Consider the following 16,292-nt stretch of genomic DNA (forward strand, 5'->3'; position numbering starts at 1 on the left):
ACACATCTTTTTATTTTTCAACTCCACATATCCTTCAACCAACTTAAGTGTACAATATGATGGCTCTTAAAGCTTTTCTCTTTAGTATCTCCTATATTTTACCTTGGCTCACACAAAAAGTCAGTGCTTTCCCCATCTGCTCTCCAAACAAGCCACTCCCTGAAGGAAGGATGGCAGAACATCCGTGTTTTGTCACGTCTTTTTATCAGAAAGCCTGAAAGGGCCTCCATCCTCTGCGAGAACTCTTCCCACTCCTGTTCGCCATGTATCTGGCCAGCATTAATTGCTTGGAAGATCTGGTCATCTGTCATTGGGTGAAGAGACGCTAGAGCCACATTCAGCACTGGGAGGGCTCTTTCGAAGGCTGAATTTGTCATGAATTTCATGTTACACTGAAGCAAATAAAGCTCAGAAAGAGATACTGGAACTACTTTGTAACTTGCACTTTTAATCACTAGGTGACCCTTCTGGAAGAGATCTAGTGTCAACTTCAAATAGAGATAAGATCCCATGCTCCTCAAGATCAAGTGGTTGCTCACTTTCCCAATAGTCATGGCATCAACTTTTCCATTGAGGGAAATATTGTTTACTATATCCTGGCTGGCATTGATCCTGTACTGAATATATGCATTTAAATCAGACTGTATTTCTTTGTTGTCTGAAAAATCATCCAGGGAGATTGTGAAGAAAGGATGTGAGCTCGTTATTTCCTGAATTAGAGAAGGAAGGAGAAAGAAATAAGTACTTTATAGCATTTGTCAAACTTCATTATTATATCTACTGATTTTAAAACCATGCTACATTAAAGCTGGTGAAAGCTTTTTGAGTGAGAATAATAATAATAATAATAATAATAATAATAATAATAATAATAATAATAATAATAATAATAATAATAATAATAATTTTATTTCTATACTGCCCTTCTCCCGAAGGACTCAGGGCGGTGTACAGCCTATTTAAAAACACAGAAACAAAACAACAATTAAAATTTAAAATCATTAAATAATTAGGCTCCAATTAAAATCCCAGAAATTTAAAATACCCCAATTTAAAACGTTATGTTAATAGCCCGGCCTGGCGGAACAACAGGGTCTTCAGAGCGCAGCGAAACACCCGGAGGTCGGAGATCTTACGTATTTCCGGGGGCAGTTCATTCCACAGGGCTGGGGCTCCCACAGAGAAGGCCCTCCCCCTGGGTGTCGCCAGCCGACATAACTTGGCCGATGGCACCCTGAGGAGACCCTCTCTGTGGGAGCGGACTGGTCGGTGGGAGGCTATTGGTGGCAGAAGTCGGTCTCGAAGGTACCCGGGTCCTATGCCATGGAGCGCTTTAAAGGTGATAACCAACACCTTGAATCGCACCCGGAAGACCACTGGGAGCCAGTGCAGCTCGCGCAGGAGGGGTGTCATGTGGGCGCAACGAGTTGCACCCATAACCACCCGCGCGGCCGCATTCTGGACCAGTTGGAGCCTCTGAGTGCTCTTCAAGGGGAGCCCCATGTAGAGAGCATTACAATAGTCCAACCGGGAGGTGACAAGGGCGTGAGTGACCGTGTGCAAGGCGTCCCGATCCAGAAAGGGCTGCAACTGGCGAATCAGGCGAACCTGATAAAAGGCCCCCCTGGCCACGGCCGTCATGTGCTCTTCTAAAGACAGCCGTGCGTCCAGGAGGACACCCAGATTGCGAGCCCTCTCTGTGGGGGGCAAAGATTCACCCCCAATAGTCAGCGATGCCACCTGCTGACTATATCGGGGCGCCGGAAGCCACAGCCACTCGGTCTTGGAGGGGTTGAGTCTGAGCCTGTTCCTCCCCATCCAGGCCCGCATGGCCTCCAGGCAGCGGGACATCACATCAAGGGCATTGTTGGGGTGGTCTGGGGTGGAGATGTACAGCTGAGTATCATCAGCGTACAGATGACACTTCACCCCAAAACCACGGATGATCTCACCCAGCGGCTTCACATAAATGTTGAACAGGAGAGGTGAGAGGACCGACCCTTGCGGCACTCCCCATGCGAGATGCCTCGAGGTCGACCTCTGTCCCCCTGCCAACACAAAGAATCCGAAAGACATATTAGCACCACTGTGTATTTATTGAATTAACAGGTAACTCTGTGGTCTAACAATACCTTTATTCATTTCCTATATTCATACAGACAATTAAATATTTGAACACTTATTATCAGGGACAAAAAAACCCAACAACCCAGATTCCTTATGTACACAAAACAAATCAAGGCATTTATTCTAGTCTGCCTGAATGGTGTTATATAAAAAAGCATTCAAGATATTTTATTTGAACTCTAAAATGGTAATCTTTGAACAGGTCAAGTTTAATAACTTGACAGTGGTTGACCCTGTTCTTGTGACCAAGCAAGAGTTTTTTAAAAGCTAAAGGCCCAATTTATAGTAACAAGGGGATATGCAAAACAAGAAGATATCTTATACTCATGAAAAAGTTTCCCCCATATGTTTTAATAGGGAACAATCATATGACTTTCTGACATACTGTTCTGATAATCTTCCTGGTTAGCCTCCTGCCATGGTCAAGATTGGGAAGTAAATCCTGCTCTATACTGATCCCTAGCGTTCTTCAATTCAGAGATTTATGGTCTACATCTTGAAATCAGTTTGTATTGGAGAAAAGGAATTTGAAAATAAAATTTTGAAACCACAGATGTTTCATAACAAAAGAGAAAATGGGAAGAACAGAAGAAATTCTAGCAAAAGGACCTGTGTGGTACATAATCAAAAGACTTGCCTCAGGTCACTGCAGCTGCTTCAGAATGCTACACAGCTCAAACTCCTACGTTTTAGATTTTAGTAAGCATCAATGTGAGTCAAACTGACTCACAGTGGCATTGGTGTGGAACAATGTTCTTAATACACAATGAAAACACTTGAATACAAATATTGCAGACACACAACAAATAAATTATGGCCTTTTGCAAAAATTATACCACCATTTGCTTAAATATTACCTGAAAGTTTGTTTTTACAGTCACGATCAGTTTTAGCCATGGTGGAAATTTAGAAATAATATTTGTGATGAATGAAGAAACTGTATCCCCATAATCAGGTTTATGAAATTCAGCTTCATTTAAGCCATCTATTAAAATGATGCATTCTTCTTCTGAAATTTTCTGTTCTGAAGGACACGATTGTAAAAAACAAAAGAGGTAAGAACATTTATTAATATATTGCAGCAATTTGATTCCTGATTAGAAAAAAAAGTATTAATGTCCCTTAATTTTTATATATGGAACACAGCATGAAGCAAATAATAAAAGGCTATTTCCTCTTGACACACATTGGCCAACTAATTTAAATATAAAAAGTGTCTTTTACCTATTTTCTAAGAAACCTACAGTGAAGATTCCTTTACTAAAAAGTGGCATAGCTAAATATTATTTTACTGTCTGTAAAAGAGACTTCTTTCTAGTAAATCAGACCAATCTATTCAAATGTTTGCCATGAATCTACTATTCCGAAGTTAAAAGAGGTACCCACAAATGTTATTCCATCTTAATAAGGTAGGCAGTTAAAAGTTAGATTTTTTTTAAAAAAAATAAGTATTTTAATTTTAAGGAAAAACAAATGTTCCACTCTGACAATTTCCCAAAAACATGCTCATACTTTTAAATAGTTAAATATTTTTTATAAGAAATGATCTTTTGTATGTTAATAGAAATACTAAAATAGTTAACTCAAGCAAAATGTTATTTTTGGCAATAGTACTAATTGAAAAACTGACAACAGATCCAAGATATTTATTGATAAGAAGACAACATGCTTTAATGTGCTTTCATCCCCTGAAAAAGTAGCTCCTACGTGCCTAAATATTTATAGTGCATCTATTTTATGCTATTTCTTGTGCAGCAATATAATCTATCAACGTATTCCCAAAATTCTTAAGGTGTGATTTCTTGTTATTGTTCTATTTGAAAACATTATTAAATACATATTTTAAGCACACACTATCTTAATTATATCCTATACTACTTCTTTGTATAGAAGGATGTAACTAAAAAAGGTACAAATATTAACATAAAACAATACTGACACAAATTCTGAAATTCATTTAAATGATCAACAAGAATAAAAAAGCAACACAGCAACGATTAGCTTCATGCCTTCTTGAAGGAACCCAAACATCCCATTTTAAATTTACATACTGGATTAAAGACCAAAAAGAGAAAACAAATACTGTATGATGTTGTCATTTTAGAACCTTAAGAATAGAGAAAATTATCAAGCATGATTAACAACCAAAAGAAAAAAAGTGATAAATGTTTTATCGAGTTGGATATTTCATCAAAAAGTGGCAATCCAGGCTAGTATTTGCTTCAAATTCTATCTAACAGATATACTTAAATGAACAGATAGCAACTGCATTTCATTTTATCTAGAGCCATGACGGTGAACCTATGGCACGTGTGCCACAGGTGGGCACATGAGCTGTCGCCCCAGTTCAACTTTGTTGCGCAGGCGTGCGCGGGCAGCTGGTCTTCGGGTCTCTGCTGCGCATGCATGAGGTTCAGAGCCGGTTCTCCCCCCCCGCCCTCCCACCCCCCCACATTATTCTTACCTTTTATTTGGTCCCACCCCCAATCTATTGCTGCCTCCTGAGTCCCAGCTGATGACTAGAGGGAAAAAAACTGTTTAAACTCTTGCCACGGGGCTTCAAAGGGCCGTCCTACAGCTGATCAGTGTTAAAAGCAAACAAATGAGTCGGATCGTAAGTGTGAGGACTGGTCGTAAGTGCGAGGACCTTCCAGAATTGACTCTGACCAGCTAGCCACGCCCACCTAGTCACATGACCTCCAAGCCACACCCTCAAAATAAGCCACACCCACAGAACCGGTAGTAAAAAAATTTAGAACCCACCCCTGGGGCACATGTGATGCGCGAAGGGGCGGGGACATGTGGAGGGCACACACATGCATGGAGGGCGGGGCACATGTGGGGAGCCACGTGTACATGAGCGTGGGGTGGGGCACGAGGGGGACGTGCACCCATGTGCAGGGGCAGGGCACATGGAGGGTGCATGCATGTGTGAGGCACATGCGTAGAGGGTGCATATGCATTGCATTTTGGGGGTTTGGGCACATGCTTTGCACATTCGCACGCACGTTCACACACTTCGGGCACTAGGTCCGGAAAAGATTGGCCGTCACTGATCTAGAGAGTGGCAACATTGCTAAAAGTAGAATGATTACAAAGCATTTCTAGATTCTGGAACAACCATCTGCATGGCACCCTGAGGTTCCATTTTGCAAATGGATGCACAGCGCCTCTCATGAATAATTCATGTTTTCCATTATTGTATAGATCAGACAGTTTGGAAGCATATCAATAAATATATAAAACCATAATCTAAAAAAACTTTTGAAGTTAATGTTCATTATTAATTTAAGACTAATATATCAACTCTCTCTTTCTCTGTCTCTCTATTTAATAAATATATACATAATCTGGGGAGCTCCATGCATTCACAGCTCCTGCTTGAATAGAAGGTATCATCTGTGACAAGATGGCTTTTGCACAACACCATCTGGCAACACTAGTTGCCCTCTTTCCTAGATCGGGGGATGGCTTCAGATAGTCATTCATGACCTAGTCACCTTAGTTACTAAGCACCTTGCCATGGTATGCCCATGTAATGCCTCTGCTTCATGAACTGCATTGGTTACCAATTTGCTTCTGGGTAGAAGTCAAAATGCTGATTTTTACTTAAAGGTAAAGGTTTCCCTAATACATACGTGCTGAGTTGTTCCTGATTCTAGGGGGCGGTGCCCATCTCCGTTTCAAAGCTGAAGAGCCAGCGCTGTCCGAAGACATCTCTGTGATCATGTGGCATGACTAAATGCCAAAGGCGCACGGAATGCTGTTACCTTCCCACCAAAGATGATCCCTATTTTTCTACTTGGCTTTTTTACATGATTTCGAATTCCTAGGATGGCAGAAACTGGGACAAGTAACGGGAGCTCACCCCGTTACGCGGCACTAGGGATTTCAACTGCTGAACTGTCAACCTTTCGATCGACAAGTTCAGCATCTTAGCCACTGAGCCACCGCATCCCTCGATTTTTACTTATAAAGCCCTATATGACACATATATAGTAATACCATCTCTAAAACCCTGGATGTATGCCTTCTCTGTAGCAACATCTGCTTTCTGGAATGGGATTCCTCCTAAGATCCTGATGCCCTCCCCCCACACACACACACTCTGCTGTTGTTTAGAAGAGCAGTGAAGCCCTGGAAATGGAAGGAATGAGCAAGGAAGAGTGGAATCCCTCACTTCATCATGCTTGCTATCTTTTAACAATGTAATTTCTTTTACTGTTGTGAGCTGCCCAGAGTCCAACAGCATACAAGTTTAATTAATAATAACAATAGTTAAAGGTGCTGAGTTTGTCAGTTGGAAAGCCAACAGCCTAGGTTTGAGACCTGAGTGCCACGCAATGGGGTGAGCTCCAGTTCCTGTCCACCTAGCAGCATGCAAATGCGAGTAGATAAATAGGTACCACTTTGGTGGGAAGGTTGTGTGTGCCTTTGGTGTATAGCCATGCTGGTCACATGACCACTTGGCCAAGAAAGAGAGATGAGCATCGTGCCCTAGAGTCAGACACGACTAGACAGGAAACCTTTTCTCGGCTTGTCGTTCGTTCAGAACCGCGATAGTAAATAATCACCAGTAACGCACAGAGAATCAGGGTTTACTTTGGCAATGGTAAGCTCGCAGTCAAAAGTAAAGTACAAGTCGGTGTTTTGGTTCAAAGTCAGCGCTGGGTGTAACCACACCACAGCGCTATTTAACAAAACTCAGCCCCTTAAACATACATCCGGTGATTATCAATCAAGCACCCCCCACTCCCTTAACAGTAACAGCTGCGAGCGCCAGAGCAGCGGGGACAGCAGAATCGGAGAGCCCGGCAACGTCATCAATCATCGCCATGAACGCCGCTATCCAGGAACTGATTGTATGTTCGCTGCGGCTGCTTATCTCCGCTCCTTCGTCTCCCATACCCCCCATCGATGGCGAGCTCCGGTAGGACTCAACACCTTTACCTTTTTTACATCAACTCTATCCCGTTTCATTCTGTATGGTATTTGTTGTCCTCTTTCAAAGAAAGGAAACCTCTTCACTGTTCTCCAGTCCGCTGTTATAAAATACTCTACATACTTTTCCATATTGGCATGTGTATGTTTTCCTGCTTACCTCTCCTAAGATTCACCAGTGGTTCCAATACGCCTCTTCTGAATGCTGCCACAGGATCTTGAACACAGGACCTAAGGCTAAGCATACTTTGTAGGTGTGGTTCCTTTATCAAAAGTTCTCTGTATGCTGTTAACTGAGGTGACCGGCAAAGTAGAGCTGCGATACTATGCACAAATTCTGGGACAAGGCATGTGTAAGTGTTGTCAGCTTGGCAGTAGTGATAGGCAACGACCTTTAAAAAAAATAAAACACTGTTTAGAATTTCTGGCTGATAACTACACAAAATAATGAAAAAGGAGTATCCCAGGCTGAAATGCACTCTAATTATTCCTTAAACCATTTGAGACATAAACCTCAAAAGAATATTCAAACTTATGTGCAGATCTCACTACTCTAGTTTAACATACAATCGTTAAAACTAGCAAAAAATTTTCTTCAGCGTGCATGTGTATATTTTTACATCCATTAGCTAAATATATCTGGCCCCCAGCATTGTACATCTAATATAATTCTCTATGTAACGGTTGAATAATTTATTTTTGTTTTTTGCAACAGCAGAATCACAGTATGGCATTTTTTTCTTAACTGTGATAAATTCACTTATAAATATCTGTATAAAACATTATTTTTCTTTTCAAAAAAAAATCTTCTGTATTACATAATATAGCACATATTGATGTAAGAGTTTTAGAGAAACACATTATCAGTTTCATCCATTCCTGACTAGGTAGCTCAGTGGCTAAGACATTGAGCTTGTTGATCAGAAAGGTCGGCAGTTCAGCGGTTCAAATCCCTAATACAGGTCTCCTGCGTGAGCAGGGAGTTGGACTAGATGACCTCCAAGGTCCCTTCCAACTCTGTTACTGTTACATTGTCTCATTCAAAAATACATACACATTTTGTCCCCCGTTACATCATCTAAACAGGACTGGGAAAAAGCAGCTAATTTCTCATCCTTTCACTTCATTTAAGGAAGCAAAAGAACAGTTTTGGCAATGCAAATTGTTAACAAAAGCCACACACACACACACAAATTAGGATCAATTCTTCAGCAGGAGAAAATATTTAAAAGCTTCTACTTTCCATCCTATAATCTTGGTCAGCATCAGAGATCCTGTGCTGTGCGCTGAAAGAATTTACTCTGTACCCAATGCCAGAATAAATAGTTAAAGCAATAGGAAATAAACATGGCACCTCATTAACCCCACGGGGGAGGTTCCTGCCAATAAGTAAATAAAACCAGAAAGTTTTAGTTCACATATTCAATAGAGTGGCAATCTAATCCAGTGTGTACAGTCTGTCTTTTTGTTCATTTGTTTGCTTTTTTGCAAAATGCTATTTGGTTGCTGTCAATCAACTCTACCTTTGATAGTTTGATTACCACCTTTAATAGTGTGGTAATCAAAGAATTAAATAATTGTCATGAACCTCCTTTTGGAGTCTCCATAGTTTAGGTACATTCAATTAGTGCACTCACAGTAGGGACATTGAGTTTAATTTCAGCAATTGTATCCCATTATTCAGAAATACAGCTGAATTACACCGAGTGCAAACCCAAAAACTACAGCTTTAATTAAATTAAATTACATTAATGTGTGTGTTTTCTATCAAATTCTAAACATAGCACGGCACCGAGGATGACAGCATTAGGATAATAGTTACATAATACTGCTTTAAGTAAATACTTCAACACCAAAGCAAATCCTCTTTTATTTTCAATCCTTTGCAAGGCTTTCCTATTTTCACAATCCTTCCTACCAAAGTAAATGCATTAGAATTATCCCTGGTGCAATCTGCTAATTCCAGTTTACATAACTGTTAGATACATCAGTGACGAACACACTGTAAGCTCCTAAATCCAGTGTTTTATTTCTCCCGCTCCCTCTTCCCAATAGATGAGGAAATTATACTGAATAAACCAGGAAGAAGTGTGTGTGTGGGGGGGGGGGGGGGTTTGTTCCTTTTGGAATCACAGATTAACCCTGCCGAAGTCAGATAGAAGCAGCAACATCAGGAAGGGAAAAATAGCCCTCAAGAATGTGCACTGTCTCTTCTCTGTCTTCGTGCATCAAATTGATCAGGTTTTATTAAAGCTAAAAACCAGTAAAATAAAATGGTGAGACACAAGCTTGTCTATCTGCACAGCATCCTGAATTGTTATACACACACATGCATTACACACAGAGCATTAAATGCGCTACCTTGGATGCAAGGCGTTTAACTGATTCATCCATTTGGTTTTGATGTTCCTGAGCAGGAGGACCAGCTGAGGTTTTGGCTGGACTGGTACCAGCTGAAGGAACCAGAGACGGGGGGAGCTGGCTGAGAGGAATCTCCTGACAAGGATCATTGGCTGCAGGGGAAGAAGCAGAGACCTGAGTTATAACCAACGGCATCCATTTGTGGTGCAAATTATGTATCTGTAATACTGGAGATGTTTAGTCTTCAAGAGAAACCTAAACATTGTTTGAATTTTGGGTTCTTTTCTCAGTTGTTACCAGTTATGATTCCAGCGTATAGCTTCTGGCTATGCTTCCCTTTGGAGTCTTCTGGTAACAAAATCTTGGCACAAGAAGTTAACTGAAACAAGGCAGCATCTCCAAAGAAGTGGATTACAGAAAGAGCATTGTATGTGTGTACATGCAAACACACACACTTTCCCCCACCCCTGCTCTCACAAAATTGTGTCATGCTACACTGATTTCTGTTTGCATCTTCATGTCAGAATTTTAAAAACGATCACATTTTGTTGCACAGTTACTCCCAAAAAGCTACAAGTCAGCAAATGGTATACATAGGTGTGTGTGGTGGTGGGGGGGAGGAATGGGGGAGGAGGGAGGGAGGGAGAGAGAGAGAGAGAGAGAGAGAGAGGGAGGGAGAGAGAGAGAGAGAGAGAGAGAGAGAGAGAGAGAGAGAGAGAGAGAGAGAGAGAGAGAGAGAGAGAGAGAGGATAGATAGACAGACATTAATTATGAGATATAATGGACCTCAATAGTACTTAGAAACCAGCCAAGAGCTCAAGGCCAAAAGCACTCATGCTACTGTAGAGTACACAAGTACTGTGTGGAGACGGCATCTAATGAATACATGATGAAATAGGACCTTTCCTTCGCATCCATTCTACCCTTCCCTCAAGTCCATCCCAGTTTCAGGGGCCCTGTTAAATGTAGTGATTAGCTATGCTGTGAACAGGAATGGAAGGGAAAAGAATGGTACGTTAGAAGCAGAATTTGTGCCCAGCTCTGAACATTGACATCAACTGAATCAATTCAAATTTTGTTCAAATTCATCTTGTGAAACAAAACAAATAAGTATTGAACCTGTGGATTTGCCAGGAATACACGATTATTTCTTCTCTTCAATATATGATTCAGTATATGACTTTACACTTTTTTTCCCTTTAAATTAGAATTTGTATTCTCCTTTAGTCCTACAGAGCTCCCTGGGCATCTTTTTAAAGTGTTGATCTTCTGGCCTTCCACAATTTTATCTGTAGCTAACAGCCTCTGGCTGAAGCTCTGTGTCCTCTCTTCACGCACCAGTTTTTGCATCATTTCTGGAAACAGGATAAATAGCTCCCTGTCACCAGCTGTCAAATCCATCCGGCACATATAAGATGGCACCTAGAATCCTATCCATGTGGATAAAGAAGGCTGACATAGAGTGACTAGGGATCTGGACGTGATCCACACACTTTTCACTGAAGCCTGCAGGAGAAATTGCTCTTCAGTTTCCCTGCCAAAACATGATCCAAGAAAATGGCAGGCGGCATCATCAACACAATGGGCCTTTCACTTGCTCCCCCTTCCCTTCTCCTTTTTGGGTTCCTCTGAATTTTCTTCAGAGTTTCCTTTTTCAAGCCACTTTAGCTTCTTGGCCCACATCTTTCAGAACCTTTTCCAGGATTTTTATGAGAAAAAACACACTCCAGTGAATGGATTAGAAAGGAACCACATCTTAATCTCCCATCCAGGCAAATAGGAGTAATGTCCCAATAAGCAAGTGATCATAGGACTGGATTAATGAATGTAAACTGCATAGTTCATAAAGGAGGTGAACTCTGCAGCCAAACAACTTTCACACTTAGTATAAAAAAGACCGTTTATAGGACCATGCACAGGTAGTCCTCGACTTACGATCACAACTGAGCCCAGAATTTCGGTTGCTAAGTGAGAAATTTCTTAAGGAAGTTTTGCTCCATTTTACAGCTTTTCTTGCCACCGTTGTTAAGTGAATTACTGCAGTTGTTAAGTTAGTAACACGGTTGTTAGGTGAATCTGGCTTCCCCACTGACTTTGCTTGTTAGAAGGTTAGAAAAGGAGCTCACATGACTTCAGGACACTGCAACCGCCATAAATATCAGTCAGTTGCCAAGTGTCTGAATTTTGATCACATGACGATGGGGATGTTGCAACTGATGTTGCTGGAAGTGTGAAAACGGTCATAAATCACTTTTTTCAGTGCCGTTTTAACTTCAAATGGTCTCTAAATGAACTGCTGTAAGTCGAGAACTACATGTACAAATCAGATAACATTAAAAATAAAAATTAAGCCAGAAAACACATACACGGCAAAAACTCATTAATCTGCTAACTTTGTAGTTAGCAGATTAAGAAAAAGCCATTCACTAATCTGTTGAAACAGAAAAGTCTTTGATGGATTCCAACCATCAAAAGTGAAGGGGATCGGGAAATCTTCAAAACAGGACTCATTTTGTTACTCTTGGCACCATGATCAAGAAGTCCATGAAACTCCCAAAGGTGGACTTTCTGGTTTTTCTTTTAAGACGTTTCGCTTCTCATCCAAGAAGCTTCTTTAGCTGTGACTGGATGGTGGGGAATCCTGTGTTTCTCTGATCTTTCTCTGAGCCATAGTGGCACAGTGGTTAGAATGCAGTACTGCAAGCTACTTCCGCTGACTGCTGGCTGTTGGCAGTTTGAATCTCACCAGGCTCAAGGTTGACTCAGCCTTCCATTCCTTCCGAGGTGGGTAAAATGAGGACCCAGATTGTTGGGGGGGCAATATGCTGACTCTGTAAACCGTTTAGAGAGGGCTGTAAAAGCACTTTTGCCACCAATTTTGTTTTGAAATCGGAAGAAATCAGAAGAAAGCTCCAGACAGCGCAAAAAAAAAAAAAAGCTTCAGGTGCTTCTGTGTTAGGAAGCATCAAACGGCACTTAATGAATCTCAGACGGATCTTGACATACAATGTGAATACAGGTGGTCCTTAATTTATGACCACAGTTGGGACTAGATGATCCATTGCTACACACGATGGTTATTAAGTGAGTTGTGCCCAATTTTACCGCCTTTTTTTTTGGCCACAGTTGTTAAATGAATCATTGCTGTCATTAAGTGAATTGTATGGTTGTTAAATGAATCTGGCTTCCCCTGTTGATTTTAATTGTCTGGAGCCAGCTGGAAGGCGATCGTATGACTCTGGGATGCTGCAACCATCATATAAATACATGCTGATTGCCAAGTGCCTGAATTTTGATAATGTGATCGTGGGGATGCTTTCAGTTAACTTTCAACAGTGACTAAACAAATCATTATAAATCAAGGACTACCTGTAGGCAGGGGCTTGTCTTTCCATATTAAGAGGGTGGGATGGGGTGGGAGGAGAATAACAATTTTATGATCTGTTAATAGAAAGTTTACTACCCTTTAGGAATGGCAATCCATATAAGACACGTTTACACAAAAGCATATATAGCTCCACTTTCTGAATTAAATATTTTTTTCCCTTAAATAGAAAAAAAAAAAGTTTCAAACCTACTTTTGGGAGAAGCAGAGCTGGTGGAAGCAATTTGCCGCATGCGACCTCCATGGCAGCTCAGTGCCACAAGCTTGGAAATAATAGCCGTCTTTCCAAATCCCACATTTCCAATCACAACAGCTCCCCTCGTCTCTGTCTGCTTGGGATTCTTCAACTTTTCTTCTATTGTTTGAAACAGCCAGTCTCTTCCGACAAACACAGAGTCTGTTGTTATGCTTGGCACTTCAAACAATAATGGCTTTAGCAAAATATCTTGAGGCTTATATGGAACAAAACGTGCTAAAAGAAGGAAACACTTTAATTAGAGGACAAGGCAATGAAAAAAATGGTTTTTTAAAAAAGAACTTAAAGCCTACAGAAATATTAAGCTGCTTTGAAATTCAATAATCTAGTCCAGATACAGTGAGTCGATTTTAAAGGGGAAAAAAAAACCCATATTTGTCCAGGCTGCTCCATTACTCCTTCCAGCAGGAGTGCTAAACAAATCAGGAAGTTAGGCTCTCTAATGAACATACTAGATTTTTCATTCAAAATGCTCTTAGTTTCAACAATCATGTTCGGTAAGCCTTATCCCTAATTCTCCTGAATAAATTTGTGCTTTAAGACTTAACAGATATGAAGGAGGATTAAGGAAAGGATGGGGATCCAACATTTATCATATAAATTAGAAAGAGAAAAAGGAGCAGGACAAGTCACAAATTCTGAGAATACCTAGTATTAAGATAGGCAGCCCAAAGGGGAAAAAATATGACAGCAAATTATAAATCCAGGCACCAAGCAATGGAAAATGAGCTCTATCAAATGTTGACTTTAAATTCTCAGGTATAATGTTCTGGGCCCAGAACCTATTTCTTTGAAAAACACAATATTTAAAAATAAGTCACCTTTGTCTTTTATGACCATAGACATAGCGTGGAGTCCTTGGTACTCTCTGAGCTTGATTGTTTAACAGATTAACAGAGTTGGAAGGGATCTTGTAGGTCATCTAATCCAACCCCCTGCCCAAGCAGGACACCCTACACCATTTTCTGCAGACGTTCCACTACCAAACTAAGTGACGTTATCAGTACTTGATGTTAGCACTGATGATGTTACCTAAGACTGGTGATTTCCCTAGTTTGGTAATGAAGTGTCTGCAAGCAAGCAAACAACCAAGCTCAGAGAGCACCTAGGATCCCCCACAGTTCAAGCCTGACCTACAAATATTCTCTTCTATTGGCATAGTTACAGTCCTCACTTTTTAATGGAAGTTCAAATTGAGGGGGGATAAATCAGTTCTAAGAAATGCCATAAAGAAGAAAACAGACTTCAACAGTTTTCCACGAATACACCCTCTTCAGATTCTACTGGTAGCATGGCCTTCTAAAAAAAAGGATCTTTTTAAATCATGGCTTTGGCATAGGTCTTACCTTTTATTTCTTGCTGAACTCTCCCTCCAGCAGTGCTGTGCCAAGGTAAGCGAATTGAGGTCCGCAAAGGAGTATTCCTCTGTCCATCCAAATAGCTCAGGTCTTCAAGCTTTGTGGAACTTGTTGCTGTAATGAGAATAGCTAACTAATCAGGAAGGTAAGAAGAACTGATCAAAATATGAGTTTATTCTTATGTACCGTGTACTCCCCCAAAATAAGATCCGGTCTTATTTTCTTTTGGGCCCTGAAATAAGCACTGGGGCTTGTTTTCGGGGAGGTCTTATTTTTTTTTGACATGCAGGAGGCGGCAAGTGTGGGAGTGTTCTGCCATGAGTGGCGGCACCAGCGCAACGAGCCTCACGACGTTCTGCCATGAGCGGTAGCACCAGCGCGATGAGTCTCGCAACGTTCTGGTAACTGGAAAGGGGTGCGTGGGCACTCCTGCCCCCAGCTTGATTTTTACACCTGTGCCTCGTCCCACCTCGTACAACCAGATGGTGGGTGGGGCTTAACCAGGACTTATTTTGGGGTAGGGCTTATATTAGGCACAGGCATGAAAATTGGGCTAGGGCTTGTTTTTGGGGTAGGTTGTATTTTCAGGAAAACATGGTAGTTTCAAAAGAGGGAAACCATATAGTAATATATTGGTTTTTCATCTTCATGCATGGATTATAAAACTATTCTAAGATAAGACATGTAAGGACCTTGCATGCTACCACATATTCTCATAATGTTGCCGTAATGGGCCTTGGAAAAAGCTGATTTGCATGATGTATTAAGTATCATTCTATATTTGGATACTTTTAAGTAGGAAAAATACAAGTGTTAAAAAAAAACATGCTACCTGACCCCCGTCAGTTCATTGTTCTTAATTCTACATAAGAAATGGAGGATGAGGAGGAAAAACGGGTCAAGATTATAAAGCCGTATTTTGAAGCTATATTCACACTCAGGAAAATATTCAGCTATTACTCGTACAAAGAGAGATTATGTCTAGTTGCCAAGCTAATATCTTATATTAATATTATATTAATAATATTAATAATAGCTTATATTATATAAGCTTATATTTCTCAATTTATATAGTTTCAGTTTCGTAGTATGATTTGATAGCTTATTAATAACCTTGACTATCACTGTGTTGTATCTTTTTATTCTTGATGAATGTATTTTATTCTCCTTATGTACACTGAGAGCATATACACCAAAGACAAATTCGTTGTGTGTCCAATCACACTTGGCCAATAAAGAATTCTATCTATCTATCTATCTATCTATCTATCTATCTATCTATCTATCTATTTATCTATCTCTATTCTAAGTCAAAGAACATTTATTTCTTTGAGAAAGAGAAAATGTGGAATTAATATGTTCTCTAGAATTCTTTGGAAAAACTGATATAAACAAGAAACAACAATAACAACAACTGCAGCAATGATCTTTGAAATGTTTCCTTGTCAGAATCATACAACTACTTTTGGCAGTTTTGTCACTCTGAAGATAGAGCCTTGAACTTTCATGAGTATGAAGTTAAGAGTTAAATCACTATTGTCTATTAATATGTCAATCATAATATCCCATGGCCCTAAATTTTAAGAATTTATTATGCTTCAAGTTGTTGTATTACGAAAGAACAGATACTCAAGGCATTTCCATGTTCTTCTTTTGAAGACATAATGTAACCAGAAATATTTTGTAGTAGGTAATAAATCTGCACATGAAAGCCACTTTTACTATGTATAATTTCCTATTTGTAAAGAAAACATTTTTCAAACAACCTACCTCTGCCCAAATTGCCTGGGTCAAGGCTCCTTTCTTTCAATTAAATATATGATTTGTGATACGTATTTTTAATATAAACTAACACTGAATAGGT

The 16,292-nt window shown here is 40.2% G+C and overlaps 1 protein-coding gene across 2 annotated transcripts in view; it reads right to left on the bottom strand.

Annotated features, from left to right (window-relative positions):
* Positions 1-16,292, bottom strand: part of TANC1 (tetratricopeptide repeat, ankyrin repeat and coiled-coil containing 1) — a 157,760-nt gene that overhangs the window by 32,436 nt on the left and 109,032 nt on the right. For both annotated transcript variants that reach the window (XM_070940590.1, XM_070940503.1), the window contains 6 exons: positions 14,417-14,542; positions 13,008-13,286; positions 9,430-9,581; positions 7,229-7,460; positions 2,985-3,151; positions 103-710 (listed from right to left, as the gene is read on the bottom strand). In XM_070940590.1, the coding sequence (XP_070796691.1) occupies positions 103-710; positions 2,985-3,151; positions 7,229-7,460; positions 9,430-9,581; positions 13,008-13,286; positions 14,417-14,542 (1,564 nt within the window). The remainder of the gene's footprint in view (positions 1-102; positions 711-2,984; positions 3,152-7,228; positions 7,461-9,429; positions 9,582-13,007; positions 13,287-14,416; positions 14,543-16,292) is intronic.

This window comes from Pituophis catenifer, unplaced genomic scaffold (genome assembly GCF_029215685.1).
Source record: "Pituophis catenifer annectens isolate HBS135680 unplaced genomic scaffold, rPitCat1.0.hap2 SCAF_1, whole genome shotgun sequence".
NCBI classification, from domain to species: domain Eukaryota; kingdom Metazoa; phylum Chordata; class Lepidosauria; order Squamata; family Colubridae; genus Pituophis; species Pituophis catenifer.